Source organism: Myxine glutinosa, chromosome 1 (genome assembly GCF_964187855.1).
Source record: "Myxine glutinosa chromosome 1, kmMyxGlut1.1, whole genome shotgun sequence".
In the NCBI taxonomy this organism is placed as follows: Eukaryota; Metazoa; Chordata; class Myxini; order Myxiniformes; family Myxinidae; genus Myxine; species Myxine glutinosa.
Window position 1 is genome coordinate 357,417,990 of NC_136261.1, and position 21,239 is coordinate 357,439,228.

The 21,239-nt window shown below is 44.2% G+C and overlaps 1 protein-coding gene across 6 annotated transcripts in view; it reads right to left on the reverse strand.

Moving 5' to 3' along the window:
- The window catches only part of LOC137413758 (uncharacterized), a 100,919-nt gene that overhangs the window by 6,286 nt on the left and 73,394 nt on the right, over positions 1 to 21,239 (reverse strand). For 3 of the 6 annotated variants that reach the window (XM_068099216.2, XM_068099193.2, XM_068099223.2), the window contains exons 4-7: positions 14,317 to 14,554; positions 13,715 to 13,873; positions 10,421 to 10,644; positions 4,666 to 4,816 (exon numbers count right to left, since the gene is read on the reverse strand). In XM_068099216.2, coding sequence (XP_067955317.2) covers positions 4,666 to 4,816; positions 10,421 to 10,644; positions 13,715 to 13,873; positions 14,317 to 14,554 — 772 coding nt within the window. The remainder of the gene's footprint in view (positions 1 to 4,665; positions 4,817 to 10,420; positions 10,645 to 13,714; positions 13,874 to 14,316; positions 14,555 to 21,239) is intronic. The other 3 variants (XM_078769958.1, XM_068099200.2, XM_068099208.2) reach the window with 2 other exon arrangements.

A 21,239-nucleotide genomic window follows, 5' to 3' on the forward strand; every position in this document is an offset into this window, starting at 1 on the left:
CAGCCTCATTGTATCGCAAGCAAACGAGACAAATGGCCACTGGTTTTGTGCCAGGTGCATCTCAACTAACTAGCGAACACGCAACTGATGGAATTGGATGACGAATTTGGTGTATTCTTCATTGGCATTAATTTCTTAACAGGTGTCGGATACTGGGGATCTAACTGCTTGAACAGCCATAAAACATGCAGGGGATTGGGGCCGAGGAACAGCCAAACACCATCCTTTTTCCAAACATGTCATGGGATATTTAACGTTATGAGGCAGGCGCGAGCAGATGGGACTGTTTGCCTCATTTCTGCTACAAGTACACCCGCAGACTCGGGGAGGGGGGCAGGAAGGGTCTTTGGGGTATATAGATTACAGTCGATCTATGGACGGGTCTCAAGAACATTGGGTGTGTGTTCATTTACCAAGTTTCTAGTGGAGAGATCGCCAAGTGGTTTAAGCATTCGAGCAAGCACTCCATTCAAAACCGTTAAGGAACGGCTGGCTTGGCAAGCGCTAGTTAGCTGCTTGGTTAAATGAGCACAACCCGGTCTTCCTCCCTTTGTTTCGTATTAAACAGCAGGAGCGAGTTTCAAAAGCTCGCTAGGAAAAACGCCATGGTAGCGGCAGAAAGGGCCATGTTATTAACCCAACATTTGTGGGTTATATAGAGTACAGTAGATCTTCGTTCAGTTCTGCAAGTAAACCTTACTTCACGGATGTCGGGATTCCTCCAAATTTCTTCATTTAGTGTTATAAAGAGCATTAGCGACTGTTTAAAAAGCGAAGCATTCGTGTTTGTGGTTTATAATATTTTTACTTCCTGCAGAAGCCGTTGCTCCCACGGAAACGCCATTATAACTATAAGCTATTTATACACGTTGTCACTACGGGAAAAGCGCCTCGGGAAAGTGGGACATTATTAGTATTAATATTGTTTTGTAACAACATTAATAATATGCGATTATCATTAATTTTGTTATTAAAAGCATCTTTGGAAAAACGCCACGATAAAGCTCATTTAACAATTATATACACCTCAGCATGCAACCCCATTGATGGCAATGGCAGGGAAAACCCCCTTGGGGAGGGGGGCAAATGAATGCGCTACAACCTTCATTATGTAACCCTTTGTCATCCTGTCAAGTTTGGTTGAGATTGGAGAAGTAACGACGGAATGTATTGGTGTCAAAAATTCATCGGACAGACGGACAGACACAAATGGTGTATTTTAGTATGAGATAAGCATGCTGCAAGACGTACTGTCCCTTGCTGCATCAAACAGCTGTGCTCGTTTTGCTCCTGCCGGGAATCAAACCCGGGCTGTCGGCTGTAATCTCCCGAAGCAGAGACCAAAAGTTGGAATGAGGCCCTCAGGGCCTAAAGTTTTATTTTTATGATTATCTTTCAAGGACTGAGTTGCGATGTTTCCTCTATTCATCTTCGGAACATCTTGTGTTCTGCATCACATTTTTTGTCCAAGGGGTCCTTTGAAGACGTTCACCAAGACAAACATGCCCAGGCGTACATCATGCTGTGCATGGTCTGAAGAATGCGGCCTGCGGTGGTGATATTGTATGGATAAATGGATGTATTACCCAAGTTCCTCAATCAACATGATATCCCATTATTCGGCAATAAATAATAAAAGGTTCAGACATGTTGAGGACCATCTTTCTTTGGTGTGCAAGTAATTTTGGGAAGAATCAGGTGCAAAGCCAAGGTCATGGGCAGCACGGATCTTTGGATTTTTGGCAGCAGCTTGTAGCGACCCATGGGTCCCCCAAGCGAGACCTGCATCAGAATCTCCTTGCTCCAGCCGGTGACGTCACTGGCGGGGAACCACGGCGCCAGAGTGGCTGGTCACGTGACCACCAAAGCGTGCCGCGCGTGCGGGTATAATCAGCTGCACCTGTTGATCACGTGACCACCGAAGCACGCCTCGCCTGAGAGGCGTGGCTTTCGGTTTCGGTTTCGGTTTCTGGTTGTGCTTTATAAGGCAGCCCGATAAACGGGCTTTTCAGAGTTAGAGAGTTCCCGAGTTGGTTTTTACAATAAACATCTTCTCGGACGAGTTTGTGTCTTGCCATCCTTTTGTCCGTATCATGCTGGAGCCCGGACTCCTTCAAGCTCATCTATAATATGAAAAGCCATTCATATATGTCTGTCTGTACGTCTCCGTGGAAAAAAATTGCACCACATACTTATGTCTCTTAATTACGGACAGTTTGAATGCCAGTTGCACCGCGACTATGTCTATTAATTACGTACTATTGGAACGTACTTTTTTTTTTAACCTTTAGACTGCTTAGATCCCTTTGGACCCTTTTAACCCCCTGTGGACCCTTTAGACGCTTTTAATAATTTCATCATTTAGACCCCTTTGACCCCTTTAGACCTTCAGAACCCATTGACCATTTAAACCCATTAGACCCTGAATACGATTGCAATATGTCGTTTAGACCCTATGGACACTTTAGACTTCTCATGACCCCTTCGACCACATAGACACTTTAGTTTCGACCTTTACACCCTTTAGACACCTTCAACCGGCAGACCATTTAAGGCCTTTTATACCATTTAGCCCGTTAGACCCCTAAGACTCTTTGAACCCCTTCGGCCTCTTAGACCCTTTGGAGCTTTAGACCATTTAGACGTCTTAGACCTTTTAAACACACAAACATCGACAAAGTCTTTTCTCAGCAAGTAATGCATAAACACTACCCTCCCAGAGGGTGGGTACTCTGCTAGTGTTGGTAAAAGAAGCCATTTTGGTACAGGATATCAAACAGGAATGTACGTTAAGGCAAGCAGGGTTATTGTCGCCCGTCGCACCACGGAGCGAAAGGGGGACATGCCCAGTCAAAGGGGGACAATGAGCCTATGGTTTTCCCCTCCGTCCGTGTGTCCGTCCGTGCGTCCGTCCGTGCGTGCATCCGTTCGTCCGTGCGTGCGTAAGCGAAGGACCGAATTCTAATTTGGTGTGTGGGTGCAACCCATGTCAAAATCCAAGATGGCCACCACCATGTATGTCTGACGCCATGTATGTCTGAACCTTGTGAGCGGAATATCTTGTTAATTATTAAAGGTTAATAATTTGCTTTCGTCGATTCCATTTCTAATAGGGTGATGGCCCACCATCGGTAACAAGCATAGTTTAGACCCTGTCGCTAACACGTTCTACCAAAGTTTGGTAGATTACCAGATGTAATAATTGCAGCATTCCCATTGCATTTCAGGAAATATAGTAATGAGTGATGGGTTACTGTAAGATCACATACATCTTGTAGAATATAGGGAGGGTCAGAGGGCTGATAGAGCAAACGGAGGTAGACTAGAGGAGAGGCAAAGACCTGTCTGCAATGTGAGAGCAACAGACTACCATATATTCACACAAATAACCCGTGGGCTATACGTTCAATTAGCTCCAAAAATTCCAACTGCGGGGTATACCCGTGTGTGGGTTATACATGCCTGAAATTTTCAAAGAGCACTTTTTTCCCCAGGGGAAGAGTATACCCATGTACGGGTTATTAGATTCTTCCCCGGGTATGGGTTATTTGCATGAAAATATGGTACTGTATGGTACTTTATGGTACATATTAATATGGTACTTCGGCCTCATCATGGGAGAGTCAAATAACGTTAAGAGTTTTAGATTTCACAAAATCTCGGAGAGACAGATTATGATGCTGGAGCAACGACTGATAGCGGAGAGCACTACTCCATTGAATTATGGCCAAAGGCCTTGTGGGCTGTAGCATTGCAAAGATTTTTGTAACTAGTGCAGCAATAATTACTGTGTATCATGTCATAGTTTGATATAAATTGCACAGACAGTGCGAGGTGCGCAATAGGTAATCAAGTACAAGATGTCCAAACTAGCAACAAAGGATGGATTAAAGACAAAATCCAACCGACACGATGCTGTGAATCAACCTTGCAGTGGTTTAGATCAACCAGTCAAGTTTTAATGACAATTACACCAATTAAATATCAATCTTCCACCCTCCCCTCAAGCAAACATATTTCCAGCCATATTCCACCCCCCCCCCCCCCTCCCCCAATTGGTCCCAGCATATTGGGATGCCTTTCAATAAGAGGACAGCAACATTTCTGGCCTTTAAATAACACAAATTCCCACTTTAACCAAAGGGGAACACGGCATTAGCAGCAAAGATGCTAATGTTGATCTAAAAATGCAACTAAAAATGTTGATCTTCCCCCATCCAAAACCTTGATCTTTTCTACCCCCGTTAATTCACCCCAGATCCACTTTTTTGAAATTCCGACTTCTTTCCTGGAAGTTCTTGCAGTGTCCATATGTTTTATACTTCTCCCACCCCACTCACCCCCCCTGCCCACGCTTCCTCCCCACAAGCCCTCTCCCTCCCACAGATCTCCCGATGTCCCTGTTCTCTGCTGTTGCACTTGTGTGCGTCCCTCTCTCTCCCCATCTTGGTCTCCCGCTCCCTTTATCTTATGTTTTATTTGTCCATTTGTTTTTTTGTGATTAATGTTAGCTCTTACACGAGCCTCGATCTTGTATACAAAAAAAAAGAAAAAAAAAAGAAAAAAAAGATGCACCTCCAGGAATATAATGAAACCAGTCGTGAGATCGGCCTCTTAAAGGCTGGCAGTCGTGCTTTTTAATTAAACAACCATTTCCAAGTTTACCAGCGCCTTGAGATGTATCCAGAAGAGTCACTGTGCTGCTGGTGGTGGTGGTGCTGGCTGGCTGGGTCACAGCGGGTAGTGGTGCCGCTGCTGGCTGCAACACCAGCGTTACAGCCTGTTGTTGTTGTTGCTGCTGCTGCAATGTGATCTGCTGGTAAATGAAAGGAAATTTACTACAAGAGGCAGCACACTAAAAATGTCGTTCTGGTGTCATAACAGTAGAGGGTGCTGCATCTTGAAGCTTACCATCCTTAAAATGAGGAACCCAAGATGGCTACGCCATCTACATCTATGGGTGTGGATGTTAAAGATCTGAAGGTATATTTAACTAGAACTACACTCTTCGACATCATGGAGTCGACTGATATGGCCTCCACCCACATTATTACATCGTTATACATACTTATACCAAGTTTGATTTAAATCCATTCAGCTGTTCTCAAGTATCACATTTTACCTGATATGACCTCTGACCTCACCAAAATCACATCACTCCTCACCTTTGATGCTAAAATATAATGGTTTTTTTTAGTTTTTGTTTTTGTATACAAGATCGAGGCTCGTGAAAGAGCTAACATTAATCACACAAAAAGTCAAACCGACACATAAAACACAAAAAATAAGGGGAGTGGTAGACAAGATGGGGAGAGAGGGGGAAGGACACAAACACGACATTTGAGAGCAGGGACATCGGGAGAAATGTGGGAGGGAGAGGGCTTGGGGGGAGGTGTTTTTAATTTTGTGGCTGTGAGGTGTTTTTATTACGTGTTTTATGGCTGTGAGGTGTTTTAAATTACTTGGTGGTGAGGTGTTTTGAAATATGTGGTGGTGAGGTGTTTTGAATTACTTGGTGGTGAGGTGTTTTGAAATATGTGGTGGTGAGGTGTTTTGAATTACTTGGTGGTGAGGTGTTTTAAATTACGTGGTGGTGAGGTGTTTTGAATTACTTGGTGGTGAGGTGTTTTGAATTACTTGGTGGTGAGGTGTTTTGAATTACTTGGTGGTGAGGTGTTTTGAATTACTTGGTGGTGAGGTGTTTTGAATTATTTGGTGGTGAGGTGTTTTGAAATATGTGGTGGTGAGGTGTTTTAAATTACGTGGTGGTGAGGTGTTTTGAATTACTTGGTGGTGAGGTGTTTTGAATTACTTGGTGGTGAGGTGTTTTGAATTACTTGGTGGTGAGGTGTTTTGAATTACTTGGTGGTGAGGTGTTTTGAAATATGTGGTGGTGAGGTGTTTTAAATTACGTGATGGTGAGGTGTTTTGAATTATTTGGTGGTGAGGTGTTTTGAAATATGTGGTGGTGAGGTGTTTTAAATTACGTGGTGGTGAGGTGTTTTGAATTACGTGGTGGTGAGGTGTAATCGTCCCAAACTTCCAGTCTGCACCTACCCCTCCCCTATGTATGTGCTGAGGGGTTCTTTCTTGAAAAAAAAACATTCAACCTAAATTGCCTATTAGTAAGGTCGATATATGGAAAATACCCCCTCAACCCCCAAAAAATTGCTACAAAAGGTTTCTCAACTGATTCTGGTAGGGTTTAGCGTACGTTATAACATACTAAAAGTTTACCAACGTAGGACCCCCGGAAAAGTGTTTTTCTCAAGATGGCGTCCAAGATGGCCGCCGAAACCTCTTAATGATCATAACTATGTAACTATCAACTCAAATTTGATGATTTTGGTGTCTATCCCTAGGTTTTTGGGGGCAAGGAACACATTAAGACCATTAAAAATGAAAGTGGGCCATTATCTAACAGGTTGAGGGGGCATTTTCCATATATTGACCTGAAGAATGTGTCGAATTGGATCTAACTGAATAACTAATTCTCATCTTTCTCTTTTTCAGACATGATTCAACAATGAGTGCAAGCACAGCCAATCAAGCTTTTTGTCCAATCTGCAAGGAGGAGATCGAGGATTCCAGTGATAACTGGGTTGCAATTCAGTGGAAGGGGGCGAAGGGAATAAATGAAGCCAGTGTAAAGCGGAAGGACGATCTTGTAGTTGAAGCCAGTACTAAAGTGCATAAAAGCTGTCGTCAACAGTACATAAATGATAAAAACATTAAAAGCCATGTTGCAAAGAAAAGTAGTGGTTCTGTGCCACCAAAGAGAACCACAAGACAATCAAGTGGAGGTTTTGACAGTGAAAAGGATTGCGTATTCTGTGGATGTACAATTGATTTGGACAAGGGACACTTTAGCTGGGTACGGACTGACAAATTTGTGGAGACAATTGTGGAGGTCTGTGAATCCCGTTCAGATGATTGGGGACATACTGTAAAGGGTCGGATTGAATACTATTTACGAGATTTACATGCAGCAGACGGACTTTATCATCATTCGTGTAGTGGAAATTTCCGGTCCTTCAAGTCTGTGCCTTTAGAGTTCCAGAAAGCCCCCGAAGCCAAGCGCAGAAAGTGTGGTCGTCCTAAAGATGAAGATAAGTATGAAGCATTTCAGAAAATGTGTGCTTACCTAGAACTGAACAGTGAGGAACAACTAACTGTTACATCTTTGAGCCTCATAATGAAAGGGTATCTTTGTAATCCTGATTCGGAACCGTATGACAATTACAGTTTGAAAAAGCGTCTTAAAGAACGCTTTAAGGACTCAATTTTTTTTGGTGAAAGAGAAGGCTTGGACGATATTGTTACGATGAGAGAACAAACGTCGCAGATTCTGAGATCATACTACAAGCAAACGTGTCAGGAAGGCGATGAAGAGTCCCAAAAACGCGCTATTATTGAAACTGCTGCTAGGTTAATCAGAAGTGATATAAAATCTCAGGTTTCTACCGTGACGAATCAGTATCCAAGTAGTGATGATTTAAAACTTGATTCAGCCCTATCGTTCATTCCGACTAGTCTGCGGACAGCACTGGAAACATTGTTCGTTGGGAAAGACACAAGACGCAAGGTTGCGGCAGTTGGTCATGCCATAATTCAGGAAGTTCGCCCACGAGCTGTCATTGCCCACGAGCTGTCATAGTAGTGATCTTGTCATCGAACAAACGTTGATGAGGTCTCTGAAGAGCACTGGTGGTCTAACTCGCGGCAGTGGGATGACCGAGGACATGCGAAACCTTTGGACCTTATCTGCACCTGTAACATCCGAGTACAACATTGCGATGCAGGATTTCACAAACCTAACCTATACTACAAGTCCGCAACACAAAGACTCAACTGAGGCGCGCATCAAAAGAGATGCATCTGATCTCGAGAAAATTCGGATAAAGCTTGCAGCCTGCTCACCCTTCACATCTGATCCTACTCTGAGAAACATTGTCAACGGGATAGTGGCTGGGCCAGATGTGAATGTACATGACTTTGAATCGGTTGGAAACAAGATCATTGAAGATATAATCGGAAAGTCGGCATTTACTTACAAATTCAAGTGGAAAGACAGAGCCAAAACCCTTGGGAATATCTCTGCTGTGAAGATTGCTCCTGATCGTACCATTGATCCTGCCCTTCTGTTCCAGCGTTTCCTTCTGGTGTCAAGGTCAGGAGATCTTTCCCTTGAAGAGGTTTTGACGTATGAACTAAGCCCCTACCCTCCAGCCCTCTTTGAGACCAGGAACATTCTTCGAAAAGCAGACAAACCTCAGCTTGCTCAGGCAATTCGAGACCATGCTGCGGACTTATCAAGTGAGGCTGTGATGAACTCTATTCCCAAAACAGATTGTTATGTGCTTGATGGTGGCTCTTTGCTCCATCGTTTACCATGGAACAAAGGCGACTCATATAATGCAATAGCTGAGTCTTATGCAGACTTCATTGTGAGACATTACGGACAAGCGACAGTGGTGTTCGATGGCTATGGTGAAGGTCCCTCCATAAAAGACAACACACATCAGAGACGAGGAAAAAACCTGCACCCTATTGTTAGTTTCACTGCAGAAACAGAGTTTGCAGGCAAAAAGGACGACTTTTTGTCTCGTGACAAAAACAAGGCAGACATGATTGCTCTCATCAGCACAGCACTAACTAAAAGGGGATGCCATGTCATTCAGTCACCAGGGGATGCAGACGTTGATATCGTTAAGGCAACTGTTGAACGATCCCGTCATTGCACCACAACGTTGGTCGGTGAGGATACAGATTTGCTGATCTTGCTCCTTCATTACTCCAGAACAGACAATGAGATCATCTACTTCCGTTCTGATGCAAACAAGCAGTCAAAAGAACACAGAGTGTATAACATTAACCTGTTGAAAGAAACTTTAGGAGACGATGTGTGCAATGAGTTGCTCTTTGTACATGCCTACTCAGGATGTGATTCTACTTCAAGGATTTTCGGCATCGGAAAAAAGTCAGCCTTCCGGAAATTAGTGAAATCTGATCCTGTCATGAAGTCCTGTGCTAGTGCATTCATCCTTCAAAACAAATCTCAAGAGGACATATCAGATCTTGGCAAAGACCTGATGGTTGATCTCTTTGGTGGCAAGTCTAATGATACGCTATCATCACTGCGCCATATCATTTTCACCAAAAAAGTGGCAACTGCTCAAGCATTTGTCACTTCTGAACGGCTCCCCCCAACATCACCTGCAACAATATTCCATAGCCAACGTGTGTACTTTCAAATTATGGTATGGATGGGGATGGCAAATGAAATGAACCCAACTGAATGGGGATGGAAACAGGAAAATGATCAGTTAATTCCAATTATGACCCAAAACAATGCTGCGCCTGACGAACTCTTGAAAATTATCCATTGCAACTGTTTGGGGGGATGCAAATCCTCTCGATGCAGCTGCAGACGCTATGGACTCCGCTGCACTGCTGCATGTGGCCCTTGCCAAACTGAAAACTGTGACAATCCAAACAACACTCAAGAGGTCGATACTGAGGAGGAGGATGACACTCAAAACTGAACGCTCTGAAACTTATTCTATGGACAAAGGTGTTTGTGCATTAGGTGACAGCTGAAGGTCATGAGTTCAATTTCATAATGATTCAACAGCTCAGTAATATCCAAAGTTGTCTTAATGTGTTCCTTGCCCCCAAAAACCTGGGGATAGACATCAAGATCATTAAATTTGAGTCAATAGTTATGGACTTGCGGTCATTTGGAGGTGTTGGCGGCCATTATTGACGCCATATTGGATTTTTGTGTTACATATAATGGCCCACTTTCATTTTTAATGGTCTTAATGTGTTCCTTGCCCCCAAAAACCTAGGGATAGACACCAAGATCATCAAATTTGAGTTGATAGTTACATAGTTATGATCATTAAGAGGTTTCGGCGGCCATCTTGGACGCCATCTTGAAAAAAACACTTTTCCGGGGGTCCTACTTTGGTAAACTTTTAGTATGTTATAACGTACGCTAAACCCTACCAGAATCAGTTGAGAAACCTTTTGTAGCAATTTTTTGGGGGTTAAACTGTATTTTGACCTGACTATATAAAAATGTAATATCACAAACACAACAAATACATTTGTGCAAAGTAATTGTTTGTATTATGATTGGTGTAAATCATGACAACACAGCAACTCAGGTGCAGTCATTAGCCTCAGCTAAAATAAGCCCGTTCCTCAGTAACGGTGAGGCGAGCGTAGCGAGCCGAGCCAAGCTAGTATATATATATATATATATGTGTGTGTGTATATCTATGTGTGTGTGTGTGTGTGTGTGTGTGTGTGTGTGTGTGTGTGTGTGTGTGTGTGTGTGTGTGTGTGTGTGTGTGTGTGTACTTGGACCTAGATCCTGTGTGAACTCGTCTCAGAGACTCGGATGGAGCTTTACCTGGCCTGTGCTTGACTGTAGAGTAATTGGTATTGGTGTGGCTGCCTGCAGGGTCAAAGTGCCAGGAGGAGGCTGCAATGCAAAAGGTGCACTGTTGCTGTTGACAATGGTGCTGCTACTGCTGGTGCTGCCGCTAGTGCTGGTCGTACTGCTGCCAACCTGCTGCACCATTGAGGTTGGTGGCACATGAATCGTCTGTAAAGGCTGAGCCATGTTGTTTGCTTCTGGATGGTGTGGGGAAGAAGAGGAAATCCTGATATCAGAAAAAAAAGGACAATTACTTTTACGTAGGCAGGCATCGCAGCTCATTAGAGAGCGACACTTGCAATTAAACATGTCAAATACAATAAAATCTACTTCTACTACCTCAACAGTGCCAATTATTCCCACATTCTTGAGAGATTGACAGAGGAACGTTTTTTGGCCCAAGCCTTTCAATGACCACCTGGCCAAACCCAACGTACTATCGAAGGTGATAGGAATTTTCAATTTGTTCAGGATGCTACGCGATAACTCGCCTACTCTTCGCAAAGGACACCATGGGATCTTTAACATATACCAACTAGATGGTATTCATAGAATACAGTACTTACCCTGCACAGTCAACTTGGTGCGAGCCAACTCTTCTGTTTTTGAAGGGTTTTTTTCTTTGATCCAATATGGCTGCCAGACCACGTGAGCGATGACATCATAAATTTATATTCTCTAATATAATTGTTGTGTAGATCACGCTCAAGAAATTTCAAACTGATCAGAATAAGCGTTGTCCTTGTCAAATGATTATAATTTATGTAATAACTACGGCACCAATGACGTCATCATTAACAACACCTATTCCCCATGTGGAGTTCTTTATAATGAGCCACATTTCAATTTTTCCATGGAGCAATTTTGGAGATATAAAGGGGCAACGATTTTAGATTTTTCCAAGATGGTGGCTGTACCACGTGACAATATGACATCATAATTATCATTTTAAAATTTTTTATATAGGAGGAGGCGCTCCTAACGTCAAAATTTTGTGTCCATTGGACTAACAGTTTCAGAGAAAACATTTTTTTTCATACTGATCAGATCAAGCGTTGTACTTGTCAAAATATGACGTCATAATGAAGGCATCGTTGACATCATCATTAACTTATCTTATTCCCCATGGAGAGTCCTTGGCAATGAGCCTATTTCAATTTTTTTTCCATTGAGCGGTTTCAGAGAAATATAGAGGCATAACATTTTTCCAAGATGGCGTCCATACTATGTGATCTAGACGTCATAATTATGAATTAAAAATTATACAGGTGGTGGCACACTTATGGCAACATTTCATGTCAATCGGACCAACGGTTGCCGAAAAAATGAATTTTAAAAATGCAGACATGCACGTACGCCACACGTACGCAACCGAATGCCGAACTGCCTAACGCCTATGAGAGGGATGGTGCTGATACCAAAATACCTGATACCCAAACTTGGTCCTGATACCAAAACCCAGATCAAGCATTGTACTTGTCAAAATATGACGTCATAATGAAGGCATCGATGACATCATCATTAACATATCTTATTCCCCATGGAGAGTACTTGGCAATGAACCTTATTTCAATGTTTCCCATTGAGCGGTTTCAGAGAAATATAGAGGCGTAACGTTTTTCCAAGATGGCGTCCAAACCACGTGACCTATGACGTCATAACTATTAATTAAAAATTATACAGGCGGAGGCACTCCTATGGCAAAATTTCATGCCAATCGGACCAACGGTTGCTGAGAAAATGAATTTTAAAAAATGCAGACATGCACGTACGCCACACGCATGCAATCAAATGCCGAACTGCCTAACGCCGATGAGAGGGATGGTGCACTGTGATGCAATACAATGTCTGTGAAGCACCGATTTGCCAGTTTTTCGCTGGGCCGAGACAGCAACCCAGACTTGACAGCTCAAAGGTAAGTGTGCTCCCTCTGCACCACCCTGTCGGGCATCAAATACAATACAATATAATGGAATAGACCAATCTGGTGGGTGGGGACTCAAGACGCACCCTATGCTTGGGCATTGATGTGAAAAGGAACCTATTTCCCATGACACCTGTGTCGAACACCGTATGTGGATGGCACACAGTTTTTAATGCCATGCTCTGGCTGCACAGCACCAGTCTGGCATTCGAGTCAAGACCGAGATTTACGCCCACTACTCGTACATGCCAATCCATTGACCATCAAAATCCCCATTATTCTCATCTTTTTGACAACTCACAAAATCTTATGTTTACATTATACAAAGCCGGCAGGTGGCAGCTCAGTGGGCTTACTCACAAATTTCAGCCATTATAATAAATTATTAATAGGTTTATATCAATGCCATAAGCATTGGCCTTGGCCATGTGTGTTTAAAATTATTTTTGATTTATCTGCAAGTCCGTAAAACACGTGACTGTACTGAGAAACGTGATCGTGATAGCTCTCTGCTTCTCGAACTTCTGGTGCATCACAAGTTCATTGGTTTGCTTCAATAAAACACGTATTTTCTCATCATCGGAAACGGCAAACAACCTAGAGTGACACGGAGTTTGTAAACATTAATTCCTAACTATAAATTATCAGCCTAAGCCTATGGTGTTCATGTGTGCATGTATTTAGTGATCTTGAGAATATGCTCTACTGATAGCTGGCAACATGTGTACTGTGTCCTTCCACTCCCCTAGCCCCCAATTCATCCTTAATCAACAAAAATGGCGAGCCTGTTGAAATTTGGGTGGTAGTGGTTCGTATGCGGCCTGTGGCTGCTTGGCTGAATCATTTTTCTGGGGCGTAGCTGTGCCACTGAAACAATGCCCCCTATTACCAGTAAGCTGGTACTCATTTTGCCGACCCCGGAAGGATGACAGGCCGAGTCAACCCACATGGCGTTAATTCAACGGCACAACAGGGGCTCAAACTCAGGACCCTAAGATCTCAAGATCTCAAGGAGCCACCTTAACTGTTAAGCCAACACCAGGCTGAAATTTTGGGTGATAATTGGTTACCAAGGACATCCATATTAAGGGGCACCTTAAGGGAAATATATTTCTGGTGAGCAAGGTATTAAGATTTTCTGCACTGGCTACGGACACGTCACAAAACATTACACACCAAATGCGTAGGAACGCTTCTACCTCATTGGGACCAATGCCTGTCCAAAGGTGGAGAAAATCCTGAAACGTAATGAAAGTAGGGTCCTGATACCAAATTCAAAAAAGTATCAACACAGTGTCGTCAAAACTCGTAAGTGCAGTACCATGGACCAGATTGAGACCCACCGATGGAGAGTATCTGGTGAGCGGATGGTGGAAATCTGAACACTGTCTGAGGAGCACTGTGGGTTGAAGATACACTGCATGCGCACTGTGTGGACAAGGCAAGTTGTGGTACCAGCGATCCGAGTGAAACAGTTGGAGTTCCTGCAGGGAAGAGGGTCCCTGCCAGTGGAAGGGGCGGGGTGGGGAGGAATGGGAGGCAGAAAATATTGCTCCGTAAATAAGTACAAAGACCAATCTGGACCAAAGACCAAAACAGAGGACCACAACTTGAACAATCAAGAGCACCAGAACTGAGACGGGGCATCACAACCGGTTTCCTTTATCTCTGCTGCCTTAGTCTTGACAGCAAAAATAGAATTTCAAATTTGGAAGGAAGCAAGGGAGCGTAAGAGATCGAGGATGAATCTAGACAAGACATAACTGCTGGTTAGTGGTGAAGAAGGAGACAGGAAGGAGAAGCATATAGGCCCTGACCTTTTCCCCTTCTCCTCCTGCTATTCCTTTTGTTATGTTGTGTCCTGATCCGTTCTGTGTTCTAGCTCTACCTAGGCTATAAAAATAGATCATAAAACATACACTTCTATTTCCAAGACTTATTCTACCTGGCATCACCGTCAGACTGGTTGGCACAATAGTCGCAGCATGAGCTGTGTTAGCTGTCGTAGTGCTCTTGTTGACATTGTTGCTTCCGCCGACGGTGGGGCCCAACACCGAGCCCATGTAGTTGGTGAGAGGAAATCCCGGGCTGGACCCCAGCTGCACGGTCGAGATGGTGCCGCCCGGTGTCTGCAGCGCTCCTGGCACACTGCGCACTGTGACCAGTGCTGTGCGCATCACTTCCTGGTTGAGAATAGCCACACAAAAGACAGAAAAAGATTACGAGGTTTCACTTAGAAAGGTATTAGTATATTGAGGGTCAAAACCCTTGATCTATTCTATTTTCGCATTTTCTGTTGCAATTGTTCATGTTTGAACATTGTGGAATCCCCAAACTGGCCTGTGAGGTCTGGCACAAGACAATGAGAAAATATGATGGAGGAACACGATGGCACCCGAGGCTTGCAGCCAGATAATTACATGAGGGAGCAATGTCTTATGCTTGCAAGACTACCCAGTTATTTGAAGCTGCAGTCAGGCTGATCCCTAGGTAGAAACAAAAGTAAGAGTCACCATGAATGTCCGAGGGTAGCCGCATGCCTCCCAACCTACCCCTTCATTTTGGGCCCCGATCGACATGATCACAATCTGATTTATTTGCAAAGGCAACGACCAAGTAAGAGTTAAAATTGTGCTCTTTGTTGTGGTGTCTACTCAAAACCACCAAGCTGCAACGTGGACCCTTTGTTTATTGCCACAAACAGGTCAGCTCTGCACAAAGGTAGGAATTCAGCCCAACTATCCCTTCGTATGTTGTATTGTTGGTACAAGTATATAGGAAACGGGTCGGAGTAAACAGACATATGTTCAGATGGTAGATAGTCACTAGCAGAGTACTGCAACAAGGGTCAGGGCTAGTTCATGACCACACAAAATATGCGGAGTGGGCACATGCACAAAGGCATCTGTAAGTAAGGGATCCTGATTTCTAATGATACAACTTAACCAAACAAAATCTCATAAATACACATTGTCCCACATCACAAGAACCTTCTTCCTCTTTTCTTCATTTCATTTTCATAGGTAATCCCAGAGACTCGTTCGTTACCTTTGCTAATGCCATTTGATATGTTTTCCACAAGTTTCTGGTGATGGAAAGCACCATGCAGAATATCCTCCATCTTGCCTTGATTTGCAAAGCTTCATATATATATATATATACAGACTTGGCATTTAATATGGAATATATTTTTCTTCTTGACTTGGATTTACCTTCTTAACTCAGTATATCAATCTGGTGAGTTTATTTTACACTTTGGTGATTTATTTGTTAAAAGAACCATGTCACTGATTGTCTGTCGCAGCAAGAAGTCAACAACAGGATTATATCACAGGTGGCGTGGCAAAATGTACGGACAGGTGCATTTGATGATTGGCTTCACAGTCGGGTATACAAGGGTTGTTGCATTCTGTATTAGTGGAAAACAACTGCTGCATGTCTCCAAAAGTTATTGCAGCTTCCTCTGGAGATGGTCCGTCATCTCGACAATGCTGTTCGTCATGGAGTGGTGGCTTTACGAAATTACGGCATGAAACAGCATGCTATTGCTCGGCAGTATGGCATCACTCAAGGTCAGGTGTCAAAGATCCTGAAACGAAATGCTCAGAGGGATGTCCCTACTCCAATACCGAGGCCAGGACGTCCCCGCAGAACCACAAGGAGGGATGATCGCCAGCTGCACCGGTTAATCCACAATGGCCGTACCAAGTCAGCTAATCGGCTTAGGTCTGAGTGGCAGCAACTGACAAATGTGCCTGTATCCAGAAGGCTAGTCAACCAACGACTGGTTCAAGCAGGCTATCGTGCCAGGCGTCCCCTGAGAAAGCCACGCCTGACCAGACAACACCACCAGCGCCGATTGCAGTGGGCCAGAGAGCACCGTCAATAGCAGCCAGGACACTGGAATCACGTGATCTTCAGTGACGAGTCTAGATTTCTGGTCTATCGTCAAGATGGCCACGTCCGAGTGTGCAGACAAGTGCATGAAGCCTACAACAAAGATTGTATCATGCCAAGAGTCCAAGCTGGAGGTGGTGGGGTGACCGTTTGGGCTGCTTTTCATGCAGGGGGCAAAACTGACCTGGTTGTTCTGAATGGAAATCTGAACCAGTTCAAGTACAGGGCCATTCTGGAAGAAACATTGCTTCCATTTGCTCGTGCAGCCTTTCGAGGAAACATTGTCTTCCAAGATGACAATGCACGGCCTCATCGTGCTCGCATGATCCAACACTTTCTTGCTGACCGTGGTGTAGAGCATATGGAGTGGCCTGCCATGTCCCCGGATATGAATCCGATAGAGAACTTGTGGGCAGAATTAACGCGTCAAATCGACCACTTGGACCAGTAGCCGACCTCTGTGTGTGAATTGCAGCAGGCTATTGTCACTGCATGGCAAGCAATTCCTGTCCAAACCTTGGCAAATCTCGTGAACAGCATGCCTCAACGTGTACGTGCTCTCCTGAATGCTCGTGGGGGTTACACGAAGTACTGAACTGTAATTTTACTATCCGTAATCGCAGTCGTAATTTAACTTTTGTTTTTGTTAAAAAAAATTTTGGCTAATGTGCAAAATAAAGAGATACCTCTGGAAAACGTACAGAAGTTTAACACAGTACTGTCCGTGAATTGAGTTCGATATCAGTTTACATCACTTTCAAGGATCAATGTATTTGTTTCGAAATGTCAAATGTGGTTTTTGTTTCTTTTAAAGGTCACATTAACAAAATCTAGAATAATTTCAACATAATTCAAATGAACTTTTGGTTCTAAGACATCTTGAAAAGTAAGTTCACCCCCACAAAAAAAATATTCCATATTAAATGCCAAGTCTGTGTGTGTGTATATATATATATATATATATATATATATATATATATATATATATATATATACATACATATATATATATATATATACATATACATATATATACATATACATATACATACATATACATATACATACATATACATATATATATGTCAAGTCGTAGATTCTTTATTGCTTAGAATTCTGTTTTAAACGTCGGTCGAATAATATGTTTTGATCTAAAATGTTGCTTAATGTTTTACATAAGTAAATAAAGGGGTTTTCGCTTTGCTGGGGATAAATGGGAAAGTACTCGATGCATTTCGTGCTGAACGGATGGCTCGTCCTCCATGTGCCCTCTCGATGCAAGATAAAGCCCGGTCATAGATTCACTGATTCGGTCCGCAGATGGCGCCTCGAGCCGCGGGCTGGCGGACGTTTATACGCGCGTGGAATGTGTAGTTTCAAGTAGAATGCTCGAATTGCAGATATAAACTTTAAAAACATTAATTATATTCCATATAATCATAGCGGCGCCTGAATTACAATAAACATGCTTCAGTTTGTGTTTAAAATGAGGAAAGGCTCGCTTCGGTCGTGTTGGGCAAATGGTTTTTCGTATACGTGTGCCCTTTTTACCTAGATGGTCTTATCTGGCTGGCCAAGCATGGTCTTATCTGGCCAAGCATGCACTCTTCTCTCTGTGAGTTACATTTTTCGTCACCTCGGAGCTTTTGAAACTATATCTGGTCCGAATGATAAGGAAGGGCTGACTCCCCCGAATGACAGAGCGGATGACGGTGGGGGCTAGGATGACGGCGAGGGACTCTCGCCAGTCGCTTTGTTCTCTCGGAGATTTTCTGATAAACTTGTCAAGTATTTATACGGACTGCGAATCAATGTGCTTCAGGAAGGCTAGACGTGGCATGAAGCTGGTTCTTGCTGTAGATGTCTGGCTTCTTCCGGATCTGTATAAGTTGGTTTTTAATAAAAGCTGCGTCATTTCAGGCTATTTGTGGACTTCTTTTCCAAACGAAGAGCTGCTTCTTCACAGATGGTACCAGGAGTGGGGTCGCAACAGACGCGGAGGACGGGAAGCGGAACCCGGGCGACAGGAGGAAGGCTGCCCGAGGCCGGGACGCTGGCACTCTAATTTGATTAAGGTGAGCAATTGTTTTATACCAGAGGGCTATCTTTCCAAATTTGTACCTTGCTTCCTCGAACGGCTTCAGTCCGCTTCCCTGTCATCCGCGCTGCCTGCACTCGAACAGAAATTGTAAGTAAAGGCTCATTTTAGGCCTCAGAATGACGTGGCTTTGTTAAAGCCAGGATAAACAATTAAGGATACCAGTAAGGACTTAACAGTAAGCTTAAAGTTACAGTTAGCACCAGGAGGGGAAAATGAGGTCGGACAGCCATATAGGTTGAAGCCAGGTGGCCAAGATTTTTCCAGGAAGGAACAGCCCAGAGACAAGATGGGGTATGCCATTGCATGCCAGGGAACGAAGGGCTGTGGCTAACTTAAGAGGGCCATAAGAACATGGCCAGTAAAAGGATTTGCGCAGGATATCGGTAAAGATAACGTTCGATAAGGGTAACGTTATAAGTTAAACAAGGGAAAGGGGAAAAGTGAGGTCGGACAGCCGTAAAGGTTGAGCCAGGCCGAGAACTTTCCAGGAAGGATCAGCCCAGAGCAATAAGATGGGAAGCAAGCTAATGAAAGAAGGGGAACCCCTTAAGGGAACCCCGGCATCTTTCATGTTTAAGAGGCATCATTTTGCCGCGGTAAGACCATTAAAGGACTGGGCTATGTTAACTAAAGATTTAAATAATCCCTGGCCAGAGGAGGGGTCGTTTGCGCTTGACAAGTAAGTAAGCAGTTAAGCAAGTAAATCAGCGATTGATGCCGCTGGACCAGATGCCAGACCAAGACCCCCCAACCCCCCCAAGACCTGAGCTCAGTCCCGGGGCTCTAGGCAACAACCCCCCACCCCCCCAAGACCTGAGCTCAGTCCCGGGGCTCTAGGCAACACCCCAACACCCCGCCCTGCCTTCCCTTTTTCACCTCAACCCACCCCGTCCAACCCGTCCCAAAAATCCTTTTCCTTGAATGAGAGACGTAACATGAATGAGCAAAGATTGTACATGAGAGTGGCTGGAGAAAGGCATGATTTGAGTCGATCTGATTTTCGCGCGAAGTCTGGGAGACTCACTCGTATATGAATGAGGAATGAATGTATATTGGGATGTTAATTGACGTGTGTATCTGGCCAATGTATTTGTCTGTATGACATATGCAAAGCAGAGGGTTTCGGTGTGAAGCTTTGTAAGTGGTCTACTTGACATTCCCTAGCGACTATCCGAGGGAACAGGTGAGGTCCTGAACTGAGTCCGGATTTTCACCTGTTTGGGAGTGTTGGGATTCGTGTGGAGGCACGAGGGTGCGCGCCAGGACGGAGGGCGGCGTGGCGTCGTCGCGTTGAGATGGTTGTGCCAGGTCGATCGGCGATCTCTGAATTTAAATCGGATTTTTGTCATGTGTGTTGTGAAATTAACGTCTATCCGAGAATCCTGGCGATGTTCGTTTAATTAAAGTGTGGTACAAACCTGTGTTTCCGCCGTGCGGCTCCGTGGAAGTTTGGGTAGAGTTATTGTGCGTTCGGGCAGGAGCCGAGCGAGCCGCGAGTCACGGGTGTGCTGTATGAGGTTGCTCGGAGGATGTGTGCCCAAATGCATTGTGGGTCAAATGTCACGTTTTCAACAGAACGCTTATCCGAGGAAGGAGGACGGTCGAGGTTTCAACTGTCGGTATGTGGTGTGGCTTCATGCCAAGGTGTGGGCGCGAGGAGGTTTGTTGATGAAGCGTTGTGCGAACGAGGAGGGATGTGCGAAAGGTGCACCAGGTAGCAAGGGTGCTGCATTGTAAAGCACGCCTCGTACGGACGTTCCTGGGCGGATTGTGACGGTTGTTGGATTCGTAGAAGTTAGCATTATGCTATGTAGAGCCACATTAATGGTCATTTGTCCATTGTCGCCGGACTTGCATTACTTGTGGGATAATAAAGCGCTGGTTACCCCAATTTGAAGTTTGACCCTTCGAAGTTTATTTGACCTTTGTTCGAGATATGTAAGGGTAAGAGGTCAGAGGCAATTCACTAACCTTGGAAGAACGACAGGCGGAGTCAGTCTACAGGGTGTTGCTTTAACGACAGGATATAGAACTTAAATCTGGAGAGAATATCGGGACATATATTGTTGGATAAAACTGAAATCATGTACGTAATTAGCGAACAGAGAATATCGAGTTTTTTGTTGATGTGGAAGCGTCAGGTACAGTACGCTTGGAATTTAATTTAACCGGGCCGAGCACAGTGACGTGTGTGATCGAGCAATGGGGATAGTCATGGTCAGTGAAATGCAGTGAAATGCAGTGAACATGCCCGATTTTGGCTTTGCGAGGCTCCGGATAGAAATTGGCATTTCGATGCTGTGGATTATATTGTGCCTGCCCGGAAAGGTGATGTCCTGTGCTGGGGCTGGCGACATGCCTCTGTTATTTGTCTGTCTGTCGGTCTGATTGTAAGTCTTTGGTACTGGGAGGGCTAATTGAGTGCTTAGGCGTCATTGTTCCATGGAGGCAGGTACTGTGAGTCACAAAATGTAAATGTAACACAGAGAGATGGACAGGACAACAATGGAGTTTATATGGACGGGTTTGGGGCAGGTTCAATCTGACGATTACAGAGTGCTTTGTTCTGTTCACGAAACATGTAAAATTCATGGAGTTGAAGTGGTTTGCAAGAAGGCAGCAGAGTCAGTACTGGGATGCAACCTCGTCCAGGGGTTTTGGTCCAGCCTGCAAGGAGTCCAGGGGCTTGTTTCAGGGCTGGGTCGCCAAAAATGGGATGCTGTGCCCATCTGGATGTAAAATTATCCATCAAGGACGGGGAATGATGTGCAGTGTGATTGGGTAAGAGGTAAAGGCCATAAAACACCAACCCCATGAGGAACGAAATAAATGGAGACGTCGACAATGGTGTCAGAAGCGGTGGTTGGGAT